Source organism: Thyridium curvatum, assembly GCF_004353045.1.
Source record: "Thyridium curvatum strain D216 chromosome Unknown NODE_20_length_475153_cov_84.797782, whole genome shotgun sequence".
Classification (NCBI taxonomy): domain Eukaryota; kingdom Fungi; phylum Ascomycota; class Sordariomycetes; order Thyridiales; family Thyridiaceae; genus Thyridium; species Thyridium curvatum.
The window spans coordinates 428,890-456,300 of record NW_022156775.1 but is presented as its reverse complement, the minus strand read 5'-3'; the positions used below and the strand labels follow the sequence as shown (position 1 = coordinate 456,300).

General features: G+C 57.5%; 4 protein-coding genes across 4 annotated transcripts; 3 read left to right on the top strand and 1 right to left on the bottom strand.

Annotated features, from left to right (window-relative positions):
- Positions 1–1,204: 1,204 nt before the first annotated feature.
- E0L32_004357 (uncharacterized protein) lies at positions 1,205–2,852 on the top strand (the record flags this gene model as incomplete). The annotated part of the gene is made up of 3 exons (XM_031138759.1): positions 1,205–1,629; positions 1,733–2,341; positions 2,420–2,852. The coding sequence occupies 3 exons, from the start codon at positions 1,205–1,207 to the stop codon at positions 2,850–2,852; spliced, it is 1,467 nt and encodes a 488-aa protein (XP_030997370.1).
- A 7,983-nt stretch (positions 2,853–10,835) lies between these two features.
- Positions 10,836–14,054, top strand: E0L32_004356 (uncharacterized protein; the record flags this gene model as incomplete). Its single annotated transcript, XM_031138757.1, has 1 exon — positions 10,836–14,054. The coding sequence occupies one exon, from the start codon at positions 10,836–10,838 to the stop codon at positions 14,052–14,054; it is 3,219 nt and encodes a 1,072-aa protein (XP_030997369.1).
- An 873-nt stretch (positions 14,055–14,927) lies between these two features.
- Positions 14,928–17,146, top strand: E0L32_004355 (uncharacterized protein; the record flags this gene model as incomplete). The annotated part of the gene is made up of 3 exons (XM_031138756.1): positions 14,928–15,712; positions 16,034–16,247; positions 17,078–17,146. The coding sequence occupies 3 exons, from the start codon at positions 14,928–14,930 to the stop codon at positions 17,144–17,146; spliced, it is 1,068 nt and encodes a 355-aa protein (XP_030997368.1).
- Positions 17,147–20,885: 3,739 nt separating this feature from the next.
- E0L32_004354 (uncharacterized protein) lies at positions 20,886–22,829 on the bottom strand (the record flags this gene model as incomplete). The annotated part of the gene is made up of 2 exons (XM_031138755.1): positions 20,886–21,969; positions 22,033–22,829. 2 exons carry the CDS (start codon positions 22,827–22,829, stop codon positions 20,886–20,888), a joined length of 1,881 nt encoding a protein of 626 aa, XP_030997367.1.
- Positions 22,830–27,411: the final 4,582 nt, after the last annotated feature.

The window sequence follows — 27,411 nt, the reverse complement described above, 5'->3', positions numbered from 1 at the left end:
CGCCGCCAACCTTGCCCGCCAGCCAGCGGGTGTCCACCCCTGGCCCTACCCTAGTGGGCCCAGGACCACTGAATCGAGGTCCCCACAGCAGGGTGACAAGCCCCTTGCTGTAGGGCCACCGTTTACCAAGTCCCAACCTAGCCCACCCTGGTCTCGACACCACTCTCCCCAGCCCTGGCATGCCTGCTCATCTCGAGCCAGGTTGGGACACCAGTCTGGCTTAGGTCCTGTGCTGTCTGCCTGCCCATCAACAAAGTCTCTGGACTGTGTCTTGGACACTGTCCCAACCGCTTGCAGGGTACTCTCGGCCGCAATCACTTTGCACTTCTCTGGGACGTCGTCTGTCAGTGGTAGTACACACCCATCCCCACCAACGCTTCCCAATCTCACCCCCCCTTTTCACACAACTCTCATCTCCCGCCGCCTTTTGATTCCCCTTCTTACCGTGCCCACTTAGACGCAAGGCCCACGACCTCGCGCTAACGCGGTCCCTCACCCTCGTCTTTCGTTCTCTCTCGCTCTCTCTTGCTTCTTCTCGTTATTCCCTGTCCAGGGTGGATGTACAGATAGAGGTGACTGTGTAGGTACATTGAGTACGTACCTACCTACCGACCTTACCTCCTCGCTCCCTCCTCCCACCATGGGGCCTACTCGGAGTGACGGGCACAAGTGTCCCCCCTGTCAGGCCGCGTCCTGGGTCCTTGTGGGCTTCTGTCCATACCCATGGGCCATGATACACACCTTGAGCTGCCTGTCTCCCTGATCCGTTATCCTTAACGGTAACTAGGTAGGAAAAGGGTAGAGGTGGGCTTGTCCTGGGCTCTCTGGGATCCACCGTAGCACACTGCCTCTCCAAATTTATAAGCGTCCCCGGCCCCAAGGGTTCGACCATGTCGACCCTCTGAGGCTGAGGATGAGCTTAAAGCTTTGTCTTCATTCCAAAGATAGACTCGAGCTACTCTTGTTGTTTCTCGACTTCTCCAACCTCCTACTCAAGGCCAACCGATATTGACAAGCCTCCTCGAAACCCAAACTTCGTCTCCCAGCTTCTTATAAGTCACTGTGTACTTCCACAGTCGTTGCCAAAGACGCCCTTCCCGTGCTCGTCATACCATCGATGACCTCCCGCTGTCTTGACCACGAGTGACGTCTACGTATGTGTGCTCCAGAGTCTCTTGGCTTTCTAGTTCCTTTGTCTCCTCCAATGGACTCGTCATTATCACAAGGTCACGGCCGCGAGGACCCGTACTCACAAGCTCCCAGATCAAGAGCCAACAGCGGTGTATCTACCACCACAACTGAGGGGCTCTTCCAGTCATTACAACTTGTCGACTCCCCCCGGAGCATAGTCTTTGGCTCAAGTAGACCACAATCATCACAGAGCTGGGCCCCGTCCCCCTCGTATATCAGCCCCCATTTCTCTCACACTGCTGCCGTTCTACCAACTTCCGTGTCACAAGCTCCTTCTCCACTACCGCAACCCTTTCCCGACGACTCTTTGAATGCCGAGTGGTTCGATCTCGAATCGACATCAGAAGGCGCTCCCTTCCTGAGGCTAGAAGCAGCAGAGGGCTACCCGCAGACAGCATCGTCATCGCCAGCCCTTTCATCCCACTCAGCAAGCATGAGGTGAGTTTTCTTCTTCCTCTTTCACCGCGGCCGCCGGCCTTTTTCCCTCCCGCGCAAAGTTCCCCAAAGCTCACAGAAGGAAATTCTTCCCGTGGAACTACAGCGCTGTTGCCATCTCCAACTTTGATCCTATGTTCGGTATGGGCAGCAGATCATCATTCCCCTGGCCCGGCATGGAGGGCAGCAGCGGGCTGCTCGGGCACGACCTCTCCTCGTACGGCGCCCCGGACCCCAGCCTGAGCCCCGCCAGCACCTCGCGGTCCATGACGGGCAGCCCGCCGCGCGGGACCCTGACTCCGGAGCAGCGGGAGCTCAAGCGCCAGCGCGACCTGGCGAGGCGGGACTCGAAGGCGGCGACGCGCCTGAGGAGGGCGGGCAGCGCGTCGTACCAGTCGCCGCCGACTACGATCGCCGAGATGGCGCACGGCGCAGCGGCAGGCACCGGCAGCGTGTCCATGTACACTACCACTGCGGCGCCCTCGCAGATGTCACTTCTCACCGAGCCTGTGGCCAGCCACGGTGGTGGTGGCGGCGGCGCCATGGCGCCCCCGCCGTACATGTCGTCGTACTCGCCGCCGCTCGGGACGGCCGCGGACCACCAGGCGGCGGCGGCGGCGGCCATGTTCCAGAACCCGTACCAGCAGACGGCGTACCTGTCTGACTATCCTACCTACCCGGCCGTCACGACGCCGCCTTTGCCGTCGCACTATGGGTAAGTCGAGTGCCACAGAGAGCTGTCTGTGTTTTGCTTGGAGAGACCTAGGTGAGGACTAACAGATTCTACAACTAGTCGCACGCCGTCCATACCCATATCTCAGGACCCGAACTTGATGTACCAGCACCTCGCCAGCCAGGCAGCACCACCACCGCCGCCGCAGTCACACTCACAACAACAACAACAACAACAACAACAACAGCACCACCACCACCACCAACAGCACCAGCAGCAGATGATAGCCAGTGGCGGCGGCGCCGGCGGCGCCGGCCACGACCCCGGGTCGAGCGTGCGGGTCGTGCAGAGCAGGCCCAAGCCGCAGTGCTGGGAGCACGGGTGCAACGGCCGCCAGTTCTCGACGTTTAGCAACCTGCTGCGGCACCAGCGCGAGAAGTCCGGGCAGGCGGCCAAGGCGGTGTGCCCCAACTGCGGCGCCGAGTTCACGCGGACGACGGCGCGGAACGGGCACCTCCAGCACGACAAGTGCAAGCAGCGGAGGGGGTCATAAGTGGCCCCCGAGTGAAGGGGGGGGAACAGCGGGAGTGGGTTTCTGTGGTTTCTTTCATGCAGAGCTGTGTGTGTGGTCTATGGGGTCAAGATGTGACATTCTTCGACAGAGTACGACTTGCTCCAAGAGCAGAAATTTTAAGATGTTGAGTACACAAACGAGACAGCATCTTCCGCATCCACCAGATGGCCGCGTGCTACGAGACGATCACGATGCTTGGGACAGGACAGGAAGAGGGGGAATATGGGTGTTCAGCGTGTGTCTTTGTTTTCCCTTCTTAACGATCTCCATTGCAGTGCGGATACTCTCTTTTGCCTTTGCGTTTATTTTATTTTCACAACGTTTATTTTTTACGGGAGGACTTCTTAGACAGCCAGAGCATACGGAATGGGGAGGGGGCCTGTATATACACCAAAACCCGTGTCTTTCTTTTCTTGTTTTTTTTACTTCTCTCATGAACGCAACTAGGTCCGAAGAGAGAGAGAGAGAGAGAGATGGGGAGGAAGCAAAACAGCAATCTACACAGCTACCTTTTAGGGTGTCTAGAGCAAATGGCAAAGAGCAGTGGACGGGAACAACAAAGGTGTGGCGAGCGGCCGTCCCCCAAGAGGGGAGGAGGAAGGGGGGGGCCGTTACAAAGTCCATATCACAGGGAGAAGTATAGAGAACGAAAGCGAGGAGAACAGAAGAAGAGAATGGGGGGGCGGTCCCAGCGTGTACTTTCGCAGGGAAACCAGAGAAACCCGCCCCCCTTGTTTGTTTCCGATTGTTGCACCTCCAAGTGGTATTCGAGAAGCCTTCGTGATCCTGTGAGAACTTGCCTTGAGGACATTTCAAATACCTGGTCATCCATCCTTAGCCGGCCCCGACTCAGTGCTTTGATCGTCTGACGTTGGCACTGACACGGGTTAAAGAGAAGCGAGGAAGGGAAGGGGGGGGGGCATTTGTCCGTGGAGAACATACTTGTGAGCATTCCACCCCCCGCCCCCCCCCCGGTCTGTTCCGTGGGATAAAAAACTTTGAGCAAAGAAACGTCAACGATCAGTATCGGCAAGGGCAAGGGGGTGGGAAGGTTTGGGAGGGTGTGTGGGTTGTAAAGGAAAGCAACAACACCCTCCCGTTCCCCAGCCAAGGGTTTGGGCTGGGTTATCTAAGACAGGTAGTTCAGTCTTATGGGTGTTGTCATTGGAAACTATATCCATGGATGTCAAGGCACCCAGGCGCCAGGCCGTCCGTGTCCTGGGTTTTCCTGACGCATGCACGTATTGAACCAGCTGGGCTGACCTTGGCTCTCGTCCCTCTGGTTCCGGGGACTGGACCCTGCTGGGAGGGGGAGGAGGAGAGTCAGCTATTCACAGTGAGAAGTGCGATGCAACCCATTTAGGCAGGTCTGTGAGAAAAGCACTCTTTGGGCTTAGGTGAGGAGGTGTGGTGTAAACGAGTGGGAAGCAAGCGAGACGAAACGGAAAAGGGGGACCCTGATGATGACGGTGCCAGCGGGGAGACCAAGACGCTCCGCACAGAAATTCGCCAGCCAAGTAAATGCACCGCAGGCAGGCAAGGTAAGTAAGTAGCCGGCCGGCCGGCCGGCCAGTCCACCGTGCGTGCTTGTTTCTGACACACCCCAGTTTCTTGCATCTACGGAGTAGTACTTTTCTCATGGCTCGCCGCGCGCGTGCGTACCCTAGTTAAAGAACTCAGACCAACCCTTTTCTGGCAAGAAAGGTCATGCATAAACAGGAAAAAGCTAGCGGGAGTACGCCTGCCTGGAGAACACCGCCCGTTTGTCAAGCTTGGAGCTTCGCCTATCTGTCATAGCGTGCGGACTTTCGGCGGCTGTGCGGACTTTGGCGGTCATGATCTTCCCGGGGGTGTGTGCGACTTATACGCACACCGCTGTTCGTAGCCCGTGGAGATGGTGTTGATGTACATGGCTAGTGAAGGACGCAAGCGTGAAGAATCGAAGAGAGACCAGGGCTTGAGCTGTTTTTTCTTCCAGGAACCCTGAAGCGTCCTAACGTTACCTTTGGGACAGACAGCTAGAACCCCGGGCATGGCTGCTGCGCCGGCGGCAAGCTCTACGGCGCGGCAAGGACCCTTGGCTATGTCGTGTTAGATAATCGGTTAAAAGTTCTTTGGTCTGCTGCGCCGCATCAAAAACGGTTTTTGACAGCTTTGCTAGTCCAACGGTCGATTGATTACCCAGAAAGGCAAGTCAACGTAAGTATGAACAGCTCGGGTCCACGCGTGCGCAATAAAAACATGCCATCCACAGCAACAACACGGTGCTCATTAAAGGTAGGTATGCGTGCTTGCCATAACCAGGACGGACGTGGAAGTGGTGGGTGTGTGTCGCTGGCACTTACCAACAACTTTGAAAAAATCCCGAGGTCATTTCGCAAAGGCGCGGTTAAACGCCTCAATGCTTAATGTTTAATGAAACCAACGACAGGGGGGGACACATGTACACAGACAGAAGCCAAGGAAGGGGAAAGACGGGGAGTTACCACTGTCTGGGAGCCGGAGCATTCACTCTGGCGATCTATGGAAGTGGATGTAACTGCAAGCAGGTGCGAGCTTTGACGCCTGAAGCGCCCTGCCGCTCTGTGCAGCCCGGATGAGAATTTGGTGCTGACTGTGTCGAAATTAGCGGTCAACCAGTGGTTTCGGATGGCACCCAAGCCCGGGTAAAGTCCACCATTGCGAGACTGGAGGCGCGCGAGGAGAGGGGGCAGCCACCAGCGAGCGCATCATTCCAAATCTCTTCTAATCGCTTAGACGAGAGAACTCATGACGCGCGCGGCGCGGTGCATGTTTGGTTGCCAACCCTCTGTCAACAGGTATGTCGACTACCATTGAACTCCGTCCAGAGAAGGTTGATACCAACGCCAATCAGTCGGCACAGCCGCCCCGGAAATAGTTGCAACCTTGAACCCAAGCCCTATCATTTACCCAAAAGGGAATCAAGTGGACAACCTTGGAAAGGCCCAACCATACCAGGCCTAGTTAGTGTTGGTACTGACACACCCTGGTAGAGGAAAGGCACCGGTGCCCCGGCATGCTGAGTGGAGGTAGACAGTTGGGCGGGATTGGACGAGCGTGACAGCCTACAGGCTGGTTCTGCCCTACCAAGACCTTGTCGGGCTTGGGCCGCGCTGGGGAAGGGGGAACAACGTGAATCCCTCACGTTTCATCTCATCGCGCGGATCGTCGTGGTGAATTTTGTGAATTGTTACAGGCGCCGGTCCATTGCATGCAGCACTGGAAGCAACCTGGGTCCCCCGTCCCTGTCCTTGGCCCCGTTTCTCACAGGGATTTGCCAGGGCGCCAGACCCTCAAGTCGGAAGCCGGGACGTCGTGCGCTAGTGCGGGCCCAGCGAGAGATCACAGTGGCTTCCGGTGGATTTGCAGGTCGGTGGAGCCGGTGGGCAATCACACACCACACTGTTGGTCCAGGTAACTGAACTGGTCTCTGCCCTGTCTCTCTGGGTAAAGTATGTGCAGAGTGTGATTGCCCAGAAACACCCCATGCAACCCTCTGTAACAGAAGGCAATGGCAAGCGACGCTAACGCGCTGCGCGCGCATCCCGGCCGCCGCGATGCACTCGCGGCCGAACGCAAAACGGAGATGCCTTCGGCGGACCTCTTTCTGGAGGACGGCGCAGATCCCGGCCCACCTTAGGCGACAACCGCAGGCCGGAGTTTGGGGGCCAAGTGAACAGCTCTGCATTGATATGCCAGTGCGGCGGCCGCTTGCTTTTCCTTCTGACTGACGTGATTTGTGGAGACGGGCTGTCGAGGCTGCAGACTTTTTCATAGGCTCGATCGCCAATTTGCCTAGAAATGGTCAACTGCTGGGATGTTTGCAGTTTTTTCGAGTGCCGCGACGAAGATGCAGACGCACCTGCCCCTGATTGGGGCCGCCCTACAGGGCTCAACGTGGGCCATGGCCCTCGATCAGATGGACGATGTACCTAATACGCTCTCGACACGATTTCGGCTGGGAATCCTCTACATCCTTCATGCCGGGTGAGAGGCAGGTCCGGAGCTCGCCTGCCGGAAGCCCTGTCGGGAATTCTTGAAGATGCCGAAGCCCCCAACTCTGCTAGCAGGGTGATCGGAGTGGCGCGCAAAAACGCCCAACCTCGTGTTGCCCCTGTCACTCTGCCTCTCAATCTCTGCGTACGCATGAATGACACCTAGTCGAGAATATTCTGCAGAAAAGTTAGGTAGGCAGGTACTTGTACGTCCAATATTCGGCGGAGGAGGGCGAGGACGGGATGACAAGATGCCGCCACACCCACCTTGCCACATCCGTCCTAGCTGTCAACCTGTCAGGGAGACAAGAAGAGTAGCGTGCCGGCTTTGTTTCAACCCCGCCGAAACAAAAGCTAGTCCCTTGACGTGCCTGACAAGCTTGGGCGAGCTTTGGAGAGCTGTGTGTCTCAGCATAGCGCCTGTTAGTGGGTGGGTTGAGGTGTTCTGTCCGTCTGCGCCCGCTGTCAACTGGCTTCCAGAAAGGTCAAAGCCATTTCTGGCTCGACGTGCCAAGCTCGCCGCTCCTCAGCCTAGCTGTTAGTCTCGGCCTTTCTTTTCTCGAGACAAGGAGCTCCCTTGCCTGGCTCAGCTGTGCTGGTTCATCCGAGATGGCATTGATGATGCAAAATTGGTATGGAGGTGCCCCCCATGTGAGGCATGCGAGGGAACACTCTCCTCTACTTGTAACCAGGCGCGCGCACGCATGTAGATCGACGCCAGAGGGGAAAGGTAAAGGCGGGTGGGTTGTGAGCATGTTTGCTGGTCTCTTACTGTTTTGCTGTGAGGACAGGGAGGTAAACCAAGCGAGCCCGTCTATCACCTGGAGTTAGCCGGAGCAGAAAATGACAATGAAACTCTCGAGGCACTTATTTCATGCACTACAGGCCCAAAATGGAAGGAGAAAGACCACAGTTGCAGTGACGTCAAATCCAGAATACGCGGAAGCCTGGCCCAAACCTCAGGCAGCTGCTCACTCCCGCTGGTGGGCAGGAGCGAAGTACAGCTACAAGTACTTGCTCTATCAGATGGTAAAGTAAACCAAGGAGCCAAGTTGGGAGGAAAGAGGTATGGATGGCTTTGGCGGCCCGCGCCTTGATCCCTGTCTTCATGTTCTTTCTCTCTCTCTCCATACAACCCTCCATGCCTCCACCTCCATCCTGGCCAGCCTCCCACAGTGTGTGGTCTGGGATTCCCAAGCGAACACAGACACAGACAGCCTCGACAGCCCAGAGAACCCAACAACCCCTGAAGTCAATCATTCGCGCGCCCCACAGTCAGCACTTTCCATCATGACTGCCACATCTCTTTTTCTTCTTGGTCTAGTGCTCACCCTCTCTCTCTCTCTCTCATACTCCGTATGTGTCTCCCCTGGAGAAAGCGTTTCTTCACGACGCGTGGGACATTACACACCGCACTCGAGATACCTGTGCGCGAAGCTGGGCGCCACACCCGCGGACACAGAGTCGCGGTGGTCGATCTAGACCTTGTCCATTGCCACTTCAACTTCGGAGCTTATTCGCAGTACCGCACTTGCAAACTCTAATGCCCTGGGCTTGTATCGGCTATGGGCCATCGCAATATCACGTTCTGGAACATCCTAGCCAAAAGCTGTGGGTGTCATTGAGCCAGACCTCTAGTCGCGACCCCTACCACGTCACGTTCACACACAGAGAGACCGGTTTGAGTGCTCGGAAAGTTTGGAGGGCGGGTAGGTCGGTATTGCAAAGGGGTGCTCCTGGTATCGACAAGGTCTTTCGGTTTTCGGTGCCGGCATCTCCGGCAAACTATCTTTCCCAGCGAAGAAACTGGACCATGTGGCTGCCGGGGTCGACCCAACGTCTACTTGTCTACTTGTCTACTTGTCTAGTTACTTGTAGAAGAGTTGCAATGGCTATGGATCAGCAAATCAATGCACTGCCGAATCTGACTTTGAAGAGATGGCGCTGCCTGGCTGATCGACAAACCGTGACGAGTCTCACCCAGGTAGTCCGTACCCGACGGGAGCCGGTCATCGACGCAACCCCTGTTGAGCGGTTTGGATGGTCAAGATGCCACCCGAGTTGGCGATGCTGTTGCAACCCCAGCGCTGCTCTCGCAAAGACACGGCACTAATATGTTGTTTCACTGATAGACTTATTCCTGATCGGTGTTCGCCTCTGTTTTAGGAGGGCCCCAGGGTCGGGACGTGAACTGTGTCGGTCCCGAGGCCTACCGGGTCTAACCTGAGGAAGTCATCCTAAAGATCTAGTGAGTCACGGCAATATCCAGAGCCGCAAAGACGGGGGAGGAATCTGGCACCCGTCTTGACAAGAGATCGAAGCTCGAGAAACACGCTGTGCCGCTTCTAGACTGCGGATCAAGCCATGGATCATCGAGGGGGGTGGTGATGATGCACGCTTCCTTGCGACTGGGGCCGGGGACATGCCCTTTTCTTCCAAAGGCCGAGGCGATCAAGGTTCGCACAAAGGATCACACGAAAGCCCCAGCCCCTTATCTGCATTGCACCCTCTTCCCCCATCGTCACCCCCTACTCCTACATGTGCAGCGGGTGCAAAAGGAGAAGGCGGATCCTTGTGCCCGTCGTTGAACCCGCACTGACAAGAGCACCCCACTCGACAACTGGAGGAGCACTGTCGGCCCAGCCGAGGTACAAGTACTTACAGCGGTGTCCCGCAGGTCGCAGGGCATAGCGTGACAGCTACTTGATCCTCCTGACCAAGAGTGGCGGCCGAGAGCGGAGGCGTACCAGGCTAGGCCCTACGGCCGTAGGTCAAGACCCAGAGCCCTTCTGGCCGACGGCAAACAGGCCACTGGGTTGATATTCCTTAGGGCTGAACAAGGGGCAACTGGGTTTTAAACTTGATACACTGGCTCTGTGTGATGTGTGTGATGAGTCGGAATAGGGATCGCGTAGGATCAGGGAGAGCCGGTGGTCCAGGAGATGCAACCACATCGTATCGATCGACGCCCCGAAACTTCCTGAACACGCCCCTCCTCGAACGGGTCGGGAGCATGAGAGGGCCAGAACACAGAAAAGGGGTCAGAGAAGAGGTGGTACCTAGGCGAATTGCCGGACGTGGACATGTGCGGCCTGAAGCATGTGCTGTCCTGACGGAACATCGCAACGGTGATAGCTAGCGAGAGGCCGAGACGGTGAAAAGGTGCCACGCCACTGGGTGTCGGTCCAGGACTCCACAGCCGAGCACCACGCACAGGCTGGCTGGGCAGTGGGCAAAATGATGATGGACGGGGAGCATCGCGATGGCTGTGCAGTGCAAAAATAGATTTTTATTCCAAGTACAGCCAGTCTCTGAGAGAGCTGTTCAAGAGCGGTGATGATGATGCATGGATGCGATGTCGTCTGTTCAAGGTCACGTCAGTGACGACAGCGATGCGGCCTGTTAGCGCCCTGCGTGCCTGCCCGCCAGATCGCGTCTAGACGGCGCTGTATTGCCTAACCAGGAAGCCACCGCCGAACGCGTCCCGCCCGAAAGCAATCACTGATTCACCAGGGCGGCGTGCGGCGGGCCAAACAAGCGCGTCGTCACATCCACCAAAACCAGACATCGTACTGCGAATCTTGTTACCGCTTGACCACCCGTTTCATCCTCGCTTGCGTGCAAGACAAAGACGGGCGTGGCCATTATTGTTTCCCAACGAGGTTACAATATTTGAACACCCCGGATACGAGCTATTTCCCCAACGAGAAAAAGGTGTCAGGTAAATTGGGGCTTGGGGGGGAAATGAGCGCCGATCGCGTACTCGGCATTTGCTGCAGAGCGAGTTCCGCCAGGTAACTAGCCAGCCAAACCGTTTCCCCAGAACAACACCACCCACCACCCCTGGTCGTCAACAGGACCTTTCTGTCCGCACGCCCGCCCGCCAGTTCCGCGACAGGGCAGGACGCAAACAAACTTCTCCAGCCTGCAGCCTGCAGCCTGCGCCATGTCCGCAGCAGTCGCGCCTTCCAGGTGGAAGAACCAGCGGCGGAGGGTCTTCCACTCGGTCTTCCAGACCGACTTTACCCAGCCCACGCCCTACTCCACACCCTCAGCCAGGTTCCCGGACTTCGGCCAGGCCTTCGGCGGCCCTCACGCCGGCCAGAGCCCGTTTGGCCACCCGCACGCTCCTGGTGATCTGCCCGGCACGCCGCTACAGCGCCCGGGATTTGGCCTCGGCGGGCCCTTCTCGAGCCCGGATGCTCTCAGGTCGCCGTCATCGACACATCCCCATACCGGGGCCTCGGAGATCTGGTCACCGTCCCAGCCGGACCGGCCTCTCCAATCCGAGGGCTTGGCGGACGACCAGGTGCGGTACGACCGTGCGTGGCATATCGTGACCACCCGCATCTCCCTTCCCTCCTCCGTGGCCGCCGAGGACTCGTTCGGGACTCTAGCGCCCGAGTCGCAGTATCAGTCCCAGGGCGCCGGGGCGGAAGCGGACTTCCAAGCTGCCTTGCGGCTCGTCCTCCACGCCAAGACGGCCCTGCCGCGGGCCAGACACACCGAGGACCTCCTCGGCTGGCACATGCAGCAGGTCCGCCGGCACTTTGTGCAGCATGTCCTCCCGATGCTCTCGGCGTGTGCCGGGGCCCAAGCCGGTGCCACCGATTCCACGACGGATGCGAGTCTCCAGGGAGACGTCCGGTTCTACGACAAACACTTGGCCATCGTCATGAGCAGCATCCGCACACTCGAAGCGGCCCTGCGACTTTACTTCTACGGACTCTCGCTGATCCTTCGCGGCCTGCCACCCGGACAAGACTTGGCCGTTGCTACCGAGACGGATGCCTCTCAGGCCGCTGCGGATGCGGTGGCGACGAGTTTCAGGAGGGACATACACGCACTCATAGGAAATTCAACATCTGCCGCCTTGATGCATTCCATCCGCGTCGTGTTCCAGCATCTCATGAGCGCGATCTTGGGCCTGTGCGATGCAGACGGCAACAGGCCTGCTTCAGTTGGGAAGAGGACACAAGAAAAGTCTCGCCCAGCGCCCCCTGACGAGAGAGACTCAAAGATCCAAGCCCTGCGGCGGCGGCTTCACGAGCTGGTCGAGGCGTTGGCCGAGGTCGGGCTAGCTGGCGAACGTTTTGAGATCCTCTTCGCCGAGATGATGGACGCTCTGATGTCGGATTTCGTGACTCTATCATATTCGGGCTTGTGGATCTCTGTTCAGGGCCGCGAGGAGGGCCAGAACGCATTCATGAGGAAGACCAGGAGCGCGACGGCGAGCGCCGGCAGCGGTCTGCCCTCGCCGTGCATCGCTAGCCTGTGCGACTGGATCGAGAACCACTACGCGAGACTGGCCCTCGAGGTCATGGGTCGCATCAGCAAGGGCAGACACGAGGCCGTCTCGTTGTCCCACGTCAAGCAGTGGAAGGAGATCGGCGTCGGGCGGCTGGCGTCGCTCCGCATCTCTGAGCTGTTCGACATTGTCATGCAGTGGCCGGCGAGCAAAGGTGCTCTAGACGACCTGAGGGCCAGTGTGACGACGCCGCAGAGGAGATTGCAGCTGACCAACACCCTATCCGCGACGTTGCAGAGGAAGTTGTTACATCCTGCTCGCTCGACGCTGGAGATCCTACAGGTGTACATTTCGATGATCCGGACGCTCCATGCGCTGGACAATTCCAAAGTCCTTCTGGGCAGGGTGGCCACCTCGCTCCAGCTCTACCTCTGCCAGAGGGAAGATGCCGTGCGCATTGTCGTGACCGGCCTGCTTGCCGATCCCGAGGAGACCAAAGAGAAGAAACAGACGGCGGAGGACCAGGGCGACTCCTCCCAAGAGAAGAAGCCCGACACACTGGTCGAGCTCGCTGTGATACTCAACGACCCGTCACAACAGCGCCGCCAGACGGTCGAGGACGAGGAGCTTGACTGGAACGACATGACGTGGGTGCCGGACCCGGTCGACGCGGGCGTCAACTACAAGCGGCCCAAGTCGGAGGACGTCATCGGCACGCTCATCAGCGCCCTCGGGAGCCAGGACGTGTTCATCAAGGAGTTCCAGAGCATCGTCGCGGAGCGGCTGCTCGCCGCCAAGGGCGACATATCGCAGGAGATCAAGGTGCTCAACCTGCTCAAGAAGCGCTTCGGCGAGGGCGCGCTGCAGCACTGCGAGGTCATGATCAGGGACATACAGGAAGGGCTGCGCGTCGACACCGTCATCAACAGGGTGCAGAAGCTGCAGCGGCGCGGCCTCGCCACGCCGGGGACGCCCGCCATGGCCGGCACGCCACAGGGTGGCGGCGGGCCCGTCACGCCTCAGGGACCGCCGGGTACGCCCCTCCCGGCTGTCCTGCCGCGGGGCGGTGCCCAGCCGGAGGACAACGGTGGCGGCGGAGGCGGCGGGATGGAGTACCACTCGCGCATCCTGTCGCGGCTGTACTGGCCCAACCTCGTCAAGGACACTTTCCTGCTGCCGAACGAGGTCGTGGAGCGGCAGCGGCAGTACGAGGCCGGCTTCGAGCACATGAAGGGCGGGCGCCGGCTCAACTGGCTCAACTACCTCGGGCGCGCGTCGGTCGAGCTCGAGCTCGAGGACCGCACCGTGGCGGCGGACTGCAAGATCTACGAGGCGACCGTCATCTACGCGTTCCAGAACGAGGACGAGGACGGCGGAGAAGGAGGGGATAATGATGATGATGCGACACGCGGCCCGGTGACCAGGTCGGTCGAGGACCTGTACATGCTGCTGCAGATGGACGACGACCTCGTCGCCGCGGCGCTCGAGTTCTGGGCCGGCTTGGGCGTGCTGCGCCGCGTGGAGGGGACGACGTACGCTGTGGTCGAGCGCCTGGGCGAGGCGGGCGAGGCGAGCGCCGCCGCCGCGGGTCCGGAGGGTGCCGACGAGGACGAGGACGAGGAGGCGGCAGCGGGACCCGCGTCGCCGCACAAGTCGGCGGGCCAGGCGGGCAGCTCCGCGGCGGCGGCGGACGCGCGGGACAAGGCGCGGCGGGAGCTGTACTGGAACTTCATCCGGGGGATGCTGACCAACGCGGCGAGCTCGATGCCGCTGGCGCAGATGGCCATGATGATGAAGATGATGATCGCCGAGGGGTTCGCCTGGGGCAACGAGGAGCTGCAGGAGTTCCTCGGGGAGAAGGTCCGGGAGGGGGAGCTCGAGGTCGTGGGGGGGAAGTATAGGCTTGTCAAGAAGTGAGCCATTCGTGGTGTTGTACGATGAACCATGTCTACATATAGAGATACTATGAGAAGGGGGAAAACATCGAGTCCCATGACAATGAGTTTACGGGGTTTCACGTGTCTACGTTGGCTGGCTCTTTGACCAAACCAATACTCTTTTGAAGCCATATAACGAGCATTCACAGACGAATGCCCGCTGAGAAGGGCCCGTGACACCAAAAGATCGCACGGGTCCAAAAAGGGGCATCGTCGCTGTGTTCCGCTGGTGTGCACGGGTGAATACGCGGAAGTGAGAAATACCCACTGGGCGGGCATGTTCACGTTGGTGAATTCACGGATATCATAGGCGGCAAACCGGAGGAGTTTATCACAGTCGCAGTCACAGCTGGAGGAGCATTGAAGTGTTGCCGCTGTGGCGCCCAGCACCGCCATGTTCTAAGCCCCGCTGGCCCCGCGCCATGACGATCCGGGGTCCTTCCTGACGCTGACTAGTTACTGAGCTGAGAACTGTAGCCGCCCGGGAACTCGAACGCGGCCCCTCGAGAGCAATCCCGACGACAGAGCACCCGCCTCCCATTGTACATAGCCAATTTTCGAAGAGGAAGGGCGGTTTTATTTTGGTAGAGTTACCGTTCTCAGCATCCTTGAAAGCAAACATCGCAATTGCTCACGTTCTTTGTTCTACCGAGACCGCAAACTTCCAACTGCCATATATTTGCCCCACCGTCGCGAGATCTCTCTCCCCAGAGACAAGTCTCTCCTCTCCGGTCAGTTGCGATACCGATACCGATCTCGACCTCGACCCTCCCTTACATACGGGGACAGAAGACCACAACAAGACAAAAACGCACATAGGCAAAGAAAGGGGGGAGCACCGCGTGCCAAAAAGATGGGGCTCCGGGACATGCTCAAGAAGAAGGACAAGATCGACGAGGAGGCCGAGCACCACCACCAGCAGCAGCAGCAGCAGAGCCTAGGCCCGCCCGAGTTCACCTTCATCCGCTCCGACACCGTCTCCCAGGAGATCATCCACCCGCCCAGCGACCCGGCGCCGTACCCCGGCGGAAGCAACAGCGGCGAGAAGCCCCCGTCCTCGTCCTCGCACCACCGCGGCGTCTTCGGCCGCGGCTCCCGCTCCCGCAGCGCCTCGGCCTCGTCGGCCGCCTCGTCCCACCAGCAGAGCCAGCACCAGCAGGGCAAGAGCCCGCCCGGCGGCGGCGGCGGCGGCGGCACGCACCGCCGCCTCTCGCAGCGGCTGCACCTGTCGCGCACGCCCTCGAGCTCGAGCCGCGTGCCGCAGGACCTGCCGGACATACCGGCCGAGGCGAGCGCCGCGTCGCCCGCGTCGGCCGCCGACGAGGAGGACAAGGGCGCGCGGTGGGAGAAGCGCGCGACGATGCTGGCGCAGGCCAACGACCAGCAGCACCAGCGGGCGCGCAGCGCCAGCCGGCCCGGGACGCCGTCCGGCACAGGCACATGCACAGGCACAGGCGGCAACAATAACAATAACAACAACGTCGTGTCGAGCAAGGAGATCGACGCCGACATACAGGAGGCGATACGGCTGCACGAGGCCGGGGAGCTGGAGCAGTCGACGAGGATGTTTGGCCGGCTAGCGGACCCGGAGGGGGCGAACAACCCGCTCAGCCAGGTGCTGTATGGGCTGGCGCTGAGGTGAGTGTTTTTTTCTTGTTTGTGCGTGTTGGTGCTTTTCTTGGTGCTGCGAGGGTCGGGATGGCTGGTGAGGCGGGCAGCAATGCGTAGCGAGGAGGAATGCAGTGCAGTGCAGTGCAGTGCATGCAGTATGGCCGAGCTTCACAGTCACGCATATTTGTGCTATTCTGATCACACGAGAGTGGCATCTCTTGGACGAGGGCAGGGCCACGCAGCGGATGAGACCCCCAATGGCAGTCCTCGTCACATCACCCAGGGCATGCGGGAAAACGCATGAGAAAGAAAACTAGCTAACGTGTGGCGGAACCCTCTCCCTTGCAGGCACGGTTGGGGATGCGAGCCGAACACGGAGGCGGCAGTCAACTACCTCTCGGCGGCGGCGTCCAACGCGGCAACGGTCGAGGACCTGGCCCTGCAGGCGGGGCTCAAGAAGGGAGGCGCCGCTAAGGGCGAGCTCGTCCTCGCCATCTTTGAGCTGGCCAACTGCTTCCGCCACGGGTGGGGGATACCCAAGGACGCCATCGCGGCGAAACAGGTACGTCTGTGGACCACTCGGAAGTCTAGCCCCTGTGATGCTTTTTTTCCTTTTGCGTCGCGCCTCGGCGGGCGAAAGAGGAGGCGTCGAGCAGGGAAGCAGGCTTTTCCCCCTTGACATGTAGGAGGCGATGTGAAACACTGACGATCTATTGGCAAAATACGCAGTACTACGAGACGGCGGCGAATCTGGGCGATACAGGTAGGCAAACGGCATCTAGACCCTCGATGTTCCCTGCTTCCTCTTTTTTTTTTTGCACTTTTCTTCCCAGCTCCAATGGCACAGGTCATGCTGATCGAGAATCGTGCGATCTAGATGCGATGAACGAGGTGGCATGGTGCTATCTGGAGGGCTTCGGATGCAAGAAGGACAAGGTACGTTGCCCGCCCCATGCAAAGGTCATTCGCCCTGCCACAAACAACACCTGCCTCTCCCTCGAGACGGACATCGTGATCTCAGATCACACAGAAGTGCACATCAGCCGGGATGGGAATCGCTTCGAGGGGAAGGCAAGCTGAAGTCAGCCTTGACAAGCCAGTGAGGTTCTGGCTTACGCAAGCGATCTCCTGCACTGTCCAAGCATGACATCGAATCCTTCTCCCCCTTGCCCCTATTTTCTTTTCGAATGCGTGCGCTTTTGGGTGCCCGTTGGGCATCAACGAGGTGCAGGATGACCTGAGCACTTTGTATGTTGTCCTGCGGCCTCCGCGCGAATCGGATCCCCGCACACTGCCCTCTCTCTCCTCCCCACCCCCTGGTCCGATCAGATATCCGCTGCAGGCGTAATCACATGAGGCTGACGACATGCCCGCTGCTCGCGGGCCTATTAGTTCGCGGCGGCAAAGTACTACCGGCTGGCCGAGGACAACGGCAACAAGACGCTGGGCAATACCTGGTAAGCCGGAAAACCCCGTTTTCTTTTCCCTGGTCATTGAAACCCCACCCCTCATAACCCCTTCTTTCCTGATTTGCCTATTGCATGCATTTCTGCACTTTCGGGGGGTCATCTTTTCCCCACGTTTCCTCTCGAGTCCAATAGTTTCGGAGCTGTGGTTCGGTGGGCTATGCATACGGAGGATCCAATGGTGGCTTGAGCAGCGGCTGAGACCTCGATGGTCTTGTTACCCACATATGTCTGCATGGCGCGGTGCGCGTTCGTCGCGGATGACAGCTGCAGAGTCGGCTTGATAGGCTCTCGCGTGCTGGAATATCCCATCCCCCCCGGCTAGCCCATGTGCTCTAGGAGCATGTGTGGGCTTCCTGTCCGCCTCGCTTTCTTTGGCACTGACTGGTGGCTGGATCACGTCCCTGTCCCCCCTTCTTTCTCGCACCTCTTCTGGCATGGGGGGGTTCTTCTTTTCCGGAATGGAAACGTCTGCTGCCGGTTGGGCCTCAATCGGGTCGTGTGTTTTTACCTTCGCGTGCGGGATGCATGCTGCAGAGCCTCCCCTGTGCTTGTTGAAAGCTACGGGGTCGTTGGGGAAAGGGAGCCCCCGGCGTCCTATCAGATGCCTAGGGGGCTGTCCTGTCTGTTTTTTTTTTTTTTTTTTTTGTCGTCTGATGCCAACGGGAATACATGCTGACACCTTTTGCATTTTGCGAGTCAAACAGGATCTGGAAGGACAAGTATAACCCGGAGAACCAGAAGAAGAAGAAATGAGGGGGTTCTAGACTGCGTACAGAGAACTTCTTCATGTGTCCATTGGCTCGCGGCTTGGGGATCGTCCGAGGTCATGGACTGTGCCTCCCAGCTTTTAAGAGAGGGCTTAGTTAGGGTCTGTGATGTCAAGATCCCTACGAGCGATCACAGGAAGCTTTCTCTGGGGGGTTTTCTCTGGTCGAACGTCAGGGTGAGAGCACCAAGCCATGCTGGGTTTGTCTTGTTGGAGAACGAACATACGTGGGGGGGCGAGAGGCGGAGGCTTTTTCAACTATCGCGACTACGGTATAACTTACTTCTGTTGGATTTGGCATGTACTCCTTTTTCCCTTCATGGCTATTTCGGGGGCTTGGAGTATCGTCGCACTGGCCTCTCAGAGTGTCGAATGCCAGTAGTAGCACCAACAGCAGGAGGAGGCAGGCGTAGTTATGGGTCAAGGCGCATGACGGAGCCGAAAGGTCTGGAGATCGCAAAAGTGCCGTTTTCTCTGCAGGATTGGACTGGGCTCGGTACACTTTCGGAATAATAGCGTATAGACATCATCATTATCCTCTGCTGTCGAAAATGCCCCCTTGCTACTTTTTGGGCGTCGTATGACATCCAACGGTGTGACCGCTGCGACATGGGAATGAAACCCTGAAGAACCCTGAATAGGAAAGATAGACAAGGTCATACTGGCCGGAAGCAGAGATGTAGATCCCGACTGAGAAAGGAGAATACGGAAAGGGCACGCGGGGATATAGCAGATCCTTTTGGGCCGTGGTGCGGTTCGAGGTGGTAGCTAAGCTGTAAGGGCCGGTGTGTTGTGCGCGTGTGCGTGTGTGTGTGTGCGTCTCGTGTATGTGCCACTGAACCTCTTTCCTCGTGTGTGGGTGGCGGGTTGTCTAAGACACAACCCAAAGGCCAGACATGTCACACATACACACACCTCCTCGTCCGTGGACTCTCTCCGGTTGATGTCCCACGTGCAAACAAAAACCACGATAACTAACCCGGAGAAAACCAAGGATTTGGTTCCGTTTAAACCACTCCTTCATCCAAAAATCGATCGATCGGGATGAAAAGAAAACTTGTTTCCAACTTAGACTCCTTTGTATATCCATCTACCGATCACCGGACGAACCCCTCCCTCCCTTGCTTGGTGAACGTCCACAGGCGGGGGGGTGCCAGGCAGCAGTGCTAGCTAGCTAGGCCATGAGACCTGCTTCGGCACTTTGCGATACAGCGATATTAGCACACTTACGAGGATCAATCAACTAGACCACAGAAAAACGGAACTCGTGTCCGGCTCGGCTCGACAGACCAACGGACGGCCGCCGTTGGCTCGCACCGGTCCGCCACCGGCACTAACACTAACACTGGCACTAGCACTAAATACTCACAGCCTCTGAGCTACAAGTAGTCACACCGTAAAGCACCCATCAGCCCCCCCGTATCCAGATTTAGCAAATGTCGGACAGAAACTACAAAGAGGCACACACGTATGACACGATGGAGAGAACAAATGATCGGACAGTTTTTTTTTTCGAGATACAATGTCGCTCTCAGTGTGGTATTAACTTATTACTCAAAGACTAAGTAAGTACCATTGATGGTTGCAAATGCCACCTTATCTCGACCAAAAACAAAATCCGTTCCGCCTGGCCCAACAACCCGCGTGCCGCCAGGACACACACCTGTAGGCAAGTCCATGCAATGAAAAAAAAAAAAAAGATCCAAGCCTTTTCTCCCTGCCCGGGCTCGCACCCACATTCGTAATGCCATATTATCATCATATCCGTGGATCGTAGACCCCCGCCTCATGATCAATACCTGCCAACCTGTGGGAAGCGCCGCGCTGTGATGAAAATAACTTGTTGCTCTTCGGTCACGAAGAGACGAAGAGAAGAATAAACACCCGTCCGTCCGTCCATCCACTTTGGAAAACTCCGTGTCTCGTAACCTTCCACATTCGCTGGCTGGAGCGAAAATCACGAAGAAAAAAGAAGAACAAAAAGAAGTCGTGAGACTGTTGCGAGGAGGAGCTTGCCATGTCTGGAGTTTTTGTTTCTCATCCATCAACCCTTCTGCTCTTTCATTGAAACGAAGACAAAGGAAGAACAAGACTTAAATGAATTTGGTATGCAAAGTACGCCTCTCTTCCATCGGAGAGGCAAGGGGGTGCATTGAATGCAAAGTGTGTAAATCAGAAACGCAGTTTGTGTGTCGATGTCGACAGTCCCCGAGACTAAGCTCTCTCTTCCCGTGCCCAATGCCTGCCCGTCACTGTACATGAAAAAGAAAATCGCCCCCAATGTGACTGGCTCACTGTTTGAAGCCAGGTCGTTCCCGGACCATTCCCGTACCCAGACCCCGTTCCACACCCAACCCAGGATATCCCTTGACCATACCAATCCGCCGTTCCTGGCAGTAAAGCAGAGACGGGGACCCCAAATGAGTTTGTAACAAGACATGGAATGCAAAGGAGACAAATCCAGGCAAATACCACCGAAAAAAAGCAGACGCTCGCTCGCTCGCTCGCTCGCTATAAATCAAAACAAGCCAAAAAGAAAAAGAGAGAAAAGTCACAAAGTGGTGTGCTCGAATAAGAAGTGGCTATCCTAAAAAGAAAATCGTCCGTCCGACGGCGTGAGCCTATGATGAGCCAAAAAGGCGCGTGGGCGCCCTACTCTGCTGTTGCATTGCGGGAGCTGCTGTTGTAATTGTATTTCGCTTTCGGTTGAGATCCAAGATCGAAGACATTAAAACTAGAAGTCGAGTATTTGCAATGCGGTAATGGAAATAAAAAGCTGGAGTTGCAAGTGACAAAAGAGCCAAAAAAGTCTTTGGTCGTGCAGAGCATATGCGTTGTCATAGAGTCATGGTTGACATGGAAGTTCATGGTGTTTCAGAATCGTGGGTCGTGAGAGCATGAAGCAGTGGAGATTCGTATTTGTTCGTCATCATTGAATAAAATGTGTATCATCAAAGTCGTGAAATCATGGGCCTGGCGCTTCGTTATTGCAGGCCTGTTCTGCGCCATTTCGTGTGTTGCACTCTGCCACCATCTTGGCAAAGGTGCGGACGACGTCGCTGGGGATCTGATCCCACAGCAAGGACCGTGTGTACACATCGGCCTTGTTGTTGGTGCGCATCGAGGCCAGGGCGTCGGCAAGATTGCGTCGCCCCTGGCTGGCGGCACGCTCGGGAGGAGGGGTCTGGAGGAAGTCCTGGGAGTTGACGCCGTTGTACTGAGCTGCAGAGAGAGAGAAGAGCTGCTCGTTGGTCTGCTGCTGCGTCGGTCGAGTGAGCGAGTCGGACAGGTCGCCCAGCATCGAAGGGGCGACTCCGTCCAGTCCAGTCATCATGGGGGCAGCGGGAGCATGGCCCCAGCTCGCTGGCCCAGAAGGCTGCGGGGCCATAGCTGAGGCAGAGGGGGGCACACCGGCGTCCTTGAGCACATTGTCGAGAAGGGTCTTGGATGCGGCACGAACGTCTTCAGACACACGTGGAATGCTTGGCGTTTGCCGGCTCGACAACACAAAGGCTCCGACGAGGAAGAGCATAAAGAGCAGCCCGCCTTGGTTGGCGGGCTTCTCCGAGTCCGACGGAGGCAGCGAGACCTCGTTCTTCTTGGTCGGCACCATCTGCAGCTCCTGCTTGACCTCCGCCGTTTGTTCGAGCGGGAAGTCATGCATGAAGCCCATGTTGTCCCAACCACCGTCCATGGCGAGGCCGTCCATGTCGCCGAACGGGCCAGGGAAGCCGGGGTTTTGAGGGACATTCATGGCCGCGGTTGTCGGCATGGTGTTGCCTTCCAGCTGCTGTACGTGGCTGGTGAGGACGCCAATCTTCTTGCGAAGCTCGCCGGTCTCGATGGTGTGCTCGCGGATCATTTCTTCCTTTTCGAGGTTCAGCTTCTGGACATACTCCTGGTAGCCCTGGTTGTCGCGCATGAGCTGGGCCATCTGTATCTCCATCTCAGCCACCTTCTCTTCCATGTCGCCGAGCATCTGGGTGTAGTGCTTCTTCTCGTCCTCGAGACGCTCAGTGTGCTGCTTCTTCCTTTGCCGAGAGTCAAGGCTGTGGCGTGTATTAGCACTGGTCAGGATGTCCCTGATGAGGAAGTTGGGGGATGAGACTTACGCTGCTTGCCGATTACGCAACAACCGCTTTTGCTGCTTGAGCTCCTTGATCTCCTGCTCATCGGTCGACTGCGCGATGAGCTGATCAATGTTGCTCAGATTGCGCTCGGCGGGGATATCGAAGCGGGCATTCTTCTTCCGGATACCATCGCCACGGCGCAGCTCGTTGTGCGACCTGATGGCGGGGCTATTGGACCGCATCTTTTTGGACATGGCCTGGCTCTGAGCCGCCCAAGGATCCTTCTGCGGAGACGATGGTATTGACTGGCCGGTCATGCCCGAGAACATGTTGATGTGAGCACCCTGGTTGGAGAAGGAAGATTGTGACTGGATCGAAGGACGGTGGAAGATGGAGGCGTTGGCGGGGTCAAACTCAGCGGGCAGGCCGTCAAAGCCGGCCATGGGCGTTGCCGAGGTGGACGACGAGGTCGCGGTCATGGGCCAGGACGTGGGCTGCTGAGCAAAGGCCTGGGCCTGCTGGTGCTGGTCGAGGCGCATGAAGGGGTTGTTGCTGTGCGGGTCCATGAAAGGGTTGTTGGAAGGCACCGACTGCATGTCGACCGACTGCCAGTCCTCTTGCTTTGGTGAAAACAGTGAAGAGCCAACTGCGAAGGAGTCTCTCCTGCTGTCAATCATCTGGGGCGACATCTCGAGACCAGAGTCAATAGCGCTGTGGTCGAGAATGGCGTCGTCTAATATGCTGTTGTCGTCCTCCTCGAAATATTTTTGCTGTGCCTGTGCGGTGTCGACAGTGAGGGAGGCTTGTCTGTAGTAGGGCTGCATTGAATACGAGACCATTTCAGGTCACTGGGAGGAGTTTTGTGGCGGGAGGAAAGCAGAGGGCGACACGCTTTTTGAATGGTGATACTTGGACTCTGTGCCAAGATATGCTTCCTTTTTCTTGTTCTTATGACAGAACCAAGGGTGGAAAACCAGCACAGTCACTCTGTTATAACCTCTTGGTTAGCGGTTGAAGCGGTGAGCGCAGAGGTTCCAGGGTGCCGCTTTTTATTTTTGGGAATGACCAGGGACCTGGTCCTTCGAGAGGAAAGTCGGTGGGCTTGGAAAGTGGGCAGAGAGCAGGGGATCAAGAGGATTTAGGGCCAATGTGGTCAAGCGGGAACACCGTCGGGCTGGACTGGGGCCCAAGCAGGGGGGGAAACGGAGGGTAAGGGTTTCGTTTGATGAAGTTTTTCTCTCAAGGGCATGCACCGTATGAGAGAGACCATGAAGGGCCAAGAGGAAACATTGAGCTGCGGTGTGTGAGAGGGGAGGGAGAGAAAGGAGATTCTCGAGAGTCGAGAGACGGAGACAGAGACAGAACGAGAGAGATAGAAGAGAAGAAATGGCGATGGTGGTGAGTGCGATGGGATAATCGATGTATTGTATGTGCATGGATTACCAGGTAGGTATCGCTCTCTCGCCCGCACGCCACCGTAAATCGTAAAGTGGGAAAAAAGTTGGCGGCCGGGAACGAGGGGAAGGAAGGAAGGACCGGGGGGGGAGGGCGCAGTGGGTGGTGGTGCCGTTTGTTGGTGCAAAGGGCTGGAAAAGATGGAATGCCAAAAACGGCAAGAGTCTAATCGGGTCGACTTACAATGGTCTTCTGGTGTTTTCTGTGTACACACAACTCTCTTCTCGACTCTAATAAAAGCTTCGTCCGAGTTGCACCGCGTTTCTGCTGGTGCCTCTTCTGGGCCCGTTTCGTTCGTTTTGCGGGGTCGGTCGGTGCAACGCGAGGAGCAGCCGGGACCGATGAAGAAAACGAGAAGCGGCAGCAATCGCTCAATGATGAGGAGGCGGCGTCCCGTGGGGTTTTGTAGTGCGAGTTGGTGTGTGTGTGTGTGTGTGTGTCCCCGAAGGTAGGTAGGTGTCAGTATGCGTGTGTCTTGGGTTGAACCGTCTGAAGGATGCAACCCCAAGAGCAAACAATCGTGCGTCTTAGATGACTGAGACAGGAGGACCAGATGGAGGAGGGAGGGAGGATGGCAGGTGACAGCTTGTTTGTTGGAGAGAGAGGGAGAGGAGGGAGAGGAGAAGCAACCCTTTTTAGCAGTCAATGATGAGCTTGGTTGCTACCTGATAAGTAGTTGCAGACGAGTTGTGCGGATGACCAGAGATGATCGGTCTCAAATCCACGGGGTGTGCATATGTATGCTTGCTTGTGAGTGTGTGGGTGGGTAAGAATCGAGGAATCTGCAGACGACAATGATGCTGGTGGACGACAGGACGGGTCTGCTTTGCTTTAAATCTATCTTACTCGGACAGCCATCGAGGGGGGGGAGGAGGAGGACATGGAGGAGAATGGAGGGCAGCGCACGAGTGGCAGGCCAGATACAGAGATGGTCGGGCCGGGAGGTTAGGATGAGGAGGGATGAGGAGCACGGCGGACAGAGCAGGACTGGACGGGGAGGGTGGTGGTGGGTAGGAGTCGGAAAAAGGTAGCGGGGTACTCTTGCGACTACAGAGAACAAGCGGCAAACACATGTACCACCTACCTGTACTTACGAACAAGGGGGAAATAAGAACCCAACTCGACTGATGGACGAAGGGTGTGGAGAGAGGTAACCGAAGCAAAGCAAAATAATCCAGCGAACCGGGAGCTCTGCTTGCTTCTCTTGATCTTCCTCTCCTCTCTCTCTCTCTCTCTCTCTTGTCCCTTTGTACATCCCCACCTTTCCCCTTCTACCTACCTACTCTTTCAGTGTACCCGTGTGCAGCTTCTGGCAAAGTACAACGGCAAGCAGGGGACCTGGGTTGAGGGGCGATGATGGATACGATACCAAGGCAGGGAGGGAGTGCATGTACCTCTGTAACTCGACGCCCCCGCGTCCCGGACTTGCCTCGCTCGTTCGTAGGCTGAGAGGAGAGGGTCCTGTGTTGCAGAACGACAGAGAGCGCCGGGCTTGTCTGTGCTGTGGATGGGCGGTACTTGCGCTCGTCTTGGTAAGCTCGACAATACCGAGTAGCGTGCATGTTTACTGGGTGGAGGGAAGTTGGATGGCGCTGTTGGAGCGCGGGTTGGTGTGGGTGTGGATGTGGTTCGAGTGGGTGGGTGGGTGTGAGCGACAGAGCTGGGTCACTGGATCCGGACCAGACGTGGTGTGGCAGAGCGATTGGGAGCTGTTGATGGCCTGGGCAGAGACGGCCCTCGCTGGGATGGCGCCTGTCATGCCTCGAGGGCGTCTGTCATGAGAAACATCCCCATCGATGAGGCTGATCCCTTCTGTCTTTGCTTTTCCCTCCCATCCCTGGCATGGCTTTGTGGCTCCTCCTCACCAACGAGCCTTATCACGGGTCGGGCAACAAGGTGGAAAAAAGAAGGCACTCCGTCATCATTGTGATGGAACAGGACAAGCAGACCGGAACAGACCGAGGTCATCGGCCGACCAGGTACATAGCTAGTTAGCTAGCTACCCGACTTGGATCGGAGCACCACCAGTGAATGCAATGGACTGACTTCTTGCACAGCTCGGGAAGCACAATTCCATTTTTGAGGCTGGCCAAGAGGATAGGCATGCGACAAACCCGGCATCGTCCAGTGATCAAAAGTGCACAAACGCTGCCTGCCTGGCCCAGAGCTCTGACCATCATCAACTCGGCGTGTACGCATCGCATCTGGTGGCCCCGGGACGCGTGCAGCTGTCGCACGTTCCGGTGGATTTGGTCATGTTGTGACAGTGAGGAGAAGAAGAGTACCTACCTACCCATGCCCATTGCAGAGGCAAGGGCAAGGATAGGCTGCTCCCGCAACGCAATGCACAAATAGGCTCAAACATCCAGATCCAACCTGGAAAGGGAAAATTCCCGGTCGGCGGGGGGCCTAGTGGACGATCTCCCTCTGCGCAACTGCCATGTTTGTTTCCTCCCAGGATGGAGACGGCGGCAAGCTCGGCTTGGACGTTCTCTTTTTGGCATCAGAATACGTCCTGTTGCATACGAACATTGTATATGGATCTGCTTCAGGGCAGCACCCGCCGCGCGAGAGAGAATGCAAAAGCTGCGGCTTCGAAGCAAGCCATGGGTTTCATCGCCAGGACTGATCCGCTGCTCAGAGGGGACGACTTCGAATCGGGGATGGGCGGAGGTCGCATCCCAGATCGAATCAGAGATCGCGGGCGGGATCTAAACCAGGGCAGCTCCCCCCTGGCAGTCCCTCCCACCTCCCCGCCGTGACTCCATTCTCGCCGGTAGGCCGTCAGCGGATAGGGCCGTTGCCAGCACGGTGGGGGGGATGATGGTGCGGGAGCGTTTCCTGAACCGGTTGGTTGGCTTGGTCCAGGACAAGTACTGTACTTGTAGATACGTCGAGAGTAGCGTAGCGCAGCCTGCTTCGAGAGTGCAAAATGACCGTCGAATCCTCAGACAGAGCAGCAGTCAAAGCTTGGCAACAAGTGACGGGAAACGGCGGGTCCTGCGTGTGCGAGCGCGCTCTCGCGACAAGGGGGAGGGGGGAGAAAGAAGGAGCGAAACAAAACGGGACCCGGCCGGCGGAGCATGTCTTGACAGGCGACGCTTCCATGTTCCAGACCCCACCGGCAGCGAGGACTGGCTCGGGATTGAGCCCTCAACGACAGCCCTGCAGGTTGGGCAGAAATGGCCTTTTTATGGGCGTCGCTACCCAAAGCACACGCTGAATGTCGGCCGGCATGCTTCGAAGCTGTCCATCCATGGGATGCTCGTCTCGACTCGCCCAGCACTCGTCCAGTCACCGGTTTCAATGGCATGGCGCATGTTAGCACCCAAGACATTGCCCCGCGTGAGCCATGAATCCGTCCCTCAGAGGCAAGCCATTTGATCACACTGGGTCCGGCGAGATACCACCCAAACCTGATACGAGCCACAGGACCCAGGTGATGGGCGGTACTGATGCGTGATACTGCGACAGCTCTGCTTCTGGCACAGCCAGTCGAGCAAGGAGGGTAAAGCTGTCTTTCCACCAGCGGACCATCCAGCTCTTCCTCCCTATTCTACCTAGCGTCTCGATATTCCGCGATCGGGTGGGGTGATGAGTGAGCTACCTCAGAGCATCCATCAATCATTGCTCGTGGTTAGGCTGCCCAAATGCTCTGGTACCGTCCTTCCAGGAGAGCGAGCGAGCCCGAGACCATGCCATCCATCCTTTTTGTGGTCAACTGCTTCCTCAACCACTTGCCGGCCGTCCCTCAACCTCCCGAGTCAGGCCGTGACAGGCAATAGTAGATGCATTTTCGTTCTAGAACGACGAGCCAGGACTGCCTGTCAGTGGACGGGACCCATTCTTTCCAGGCACCGTGGAGACTTGCTGGCATCAGACCGCCAGAACTCGCAAGGCTCCCTCGTCCACCACAACGCTCTATTCATGTATCTTACCCACCCGGAACGCCAAAGACGACTTCCC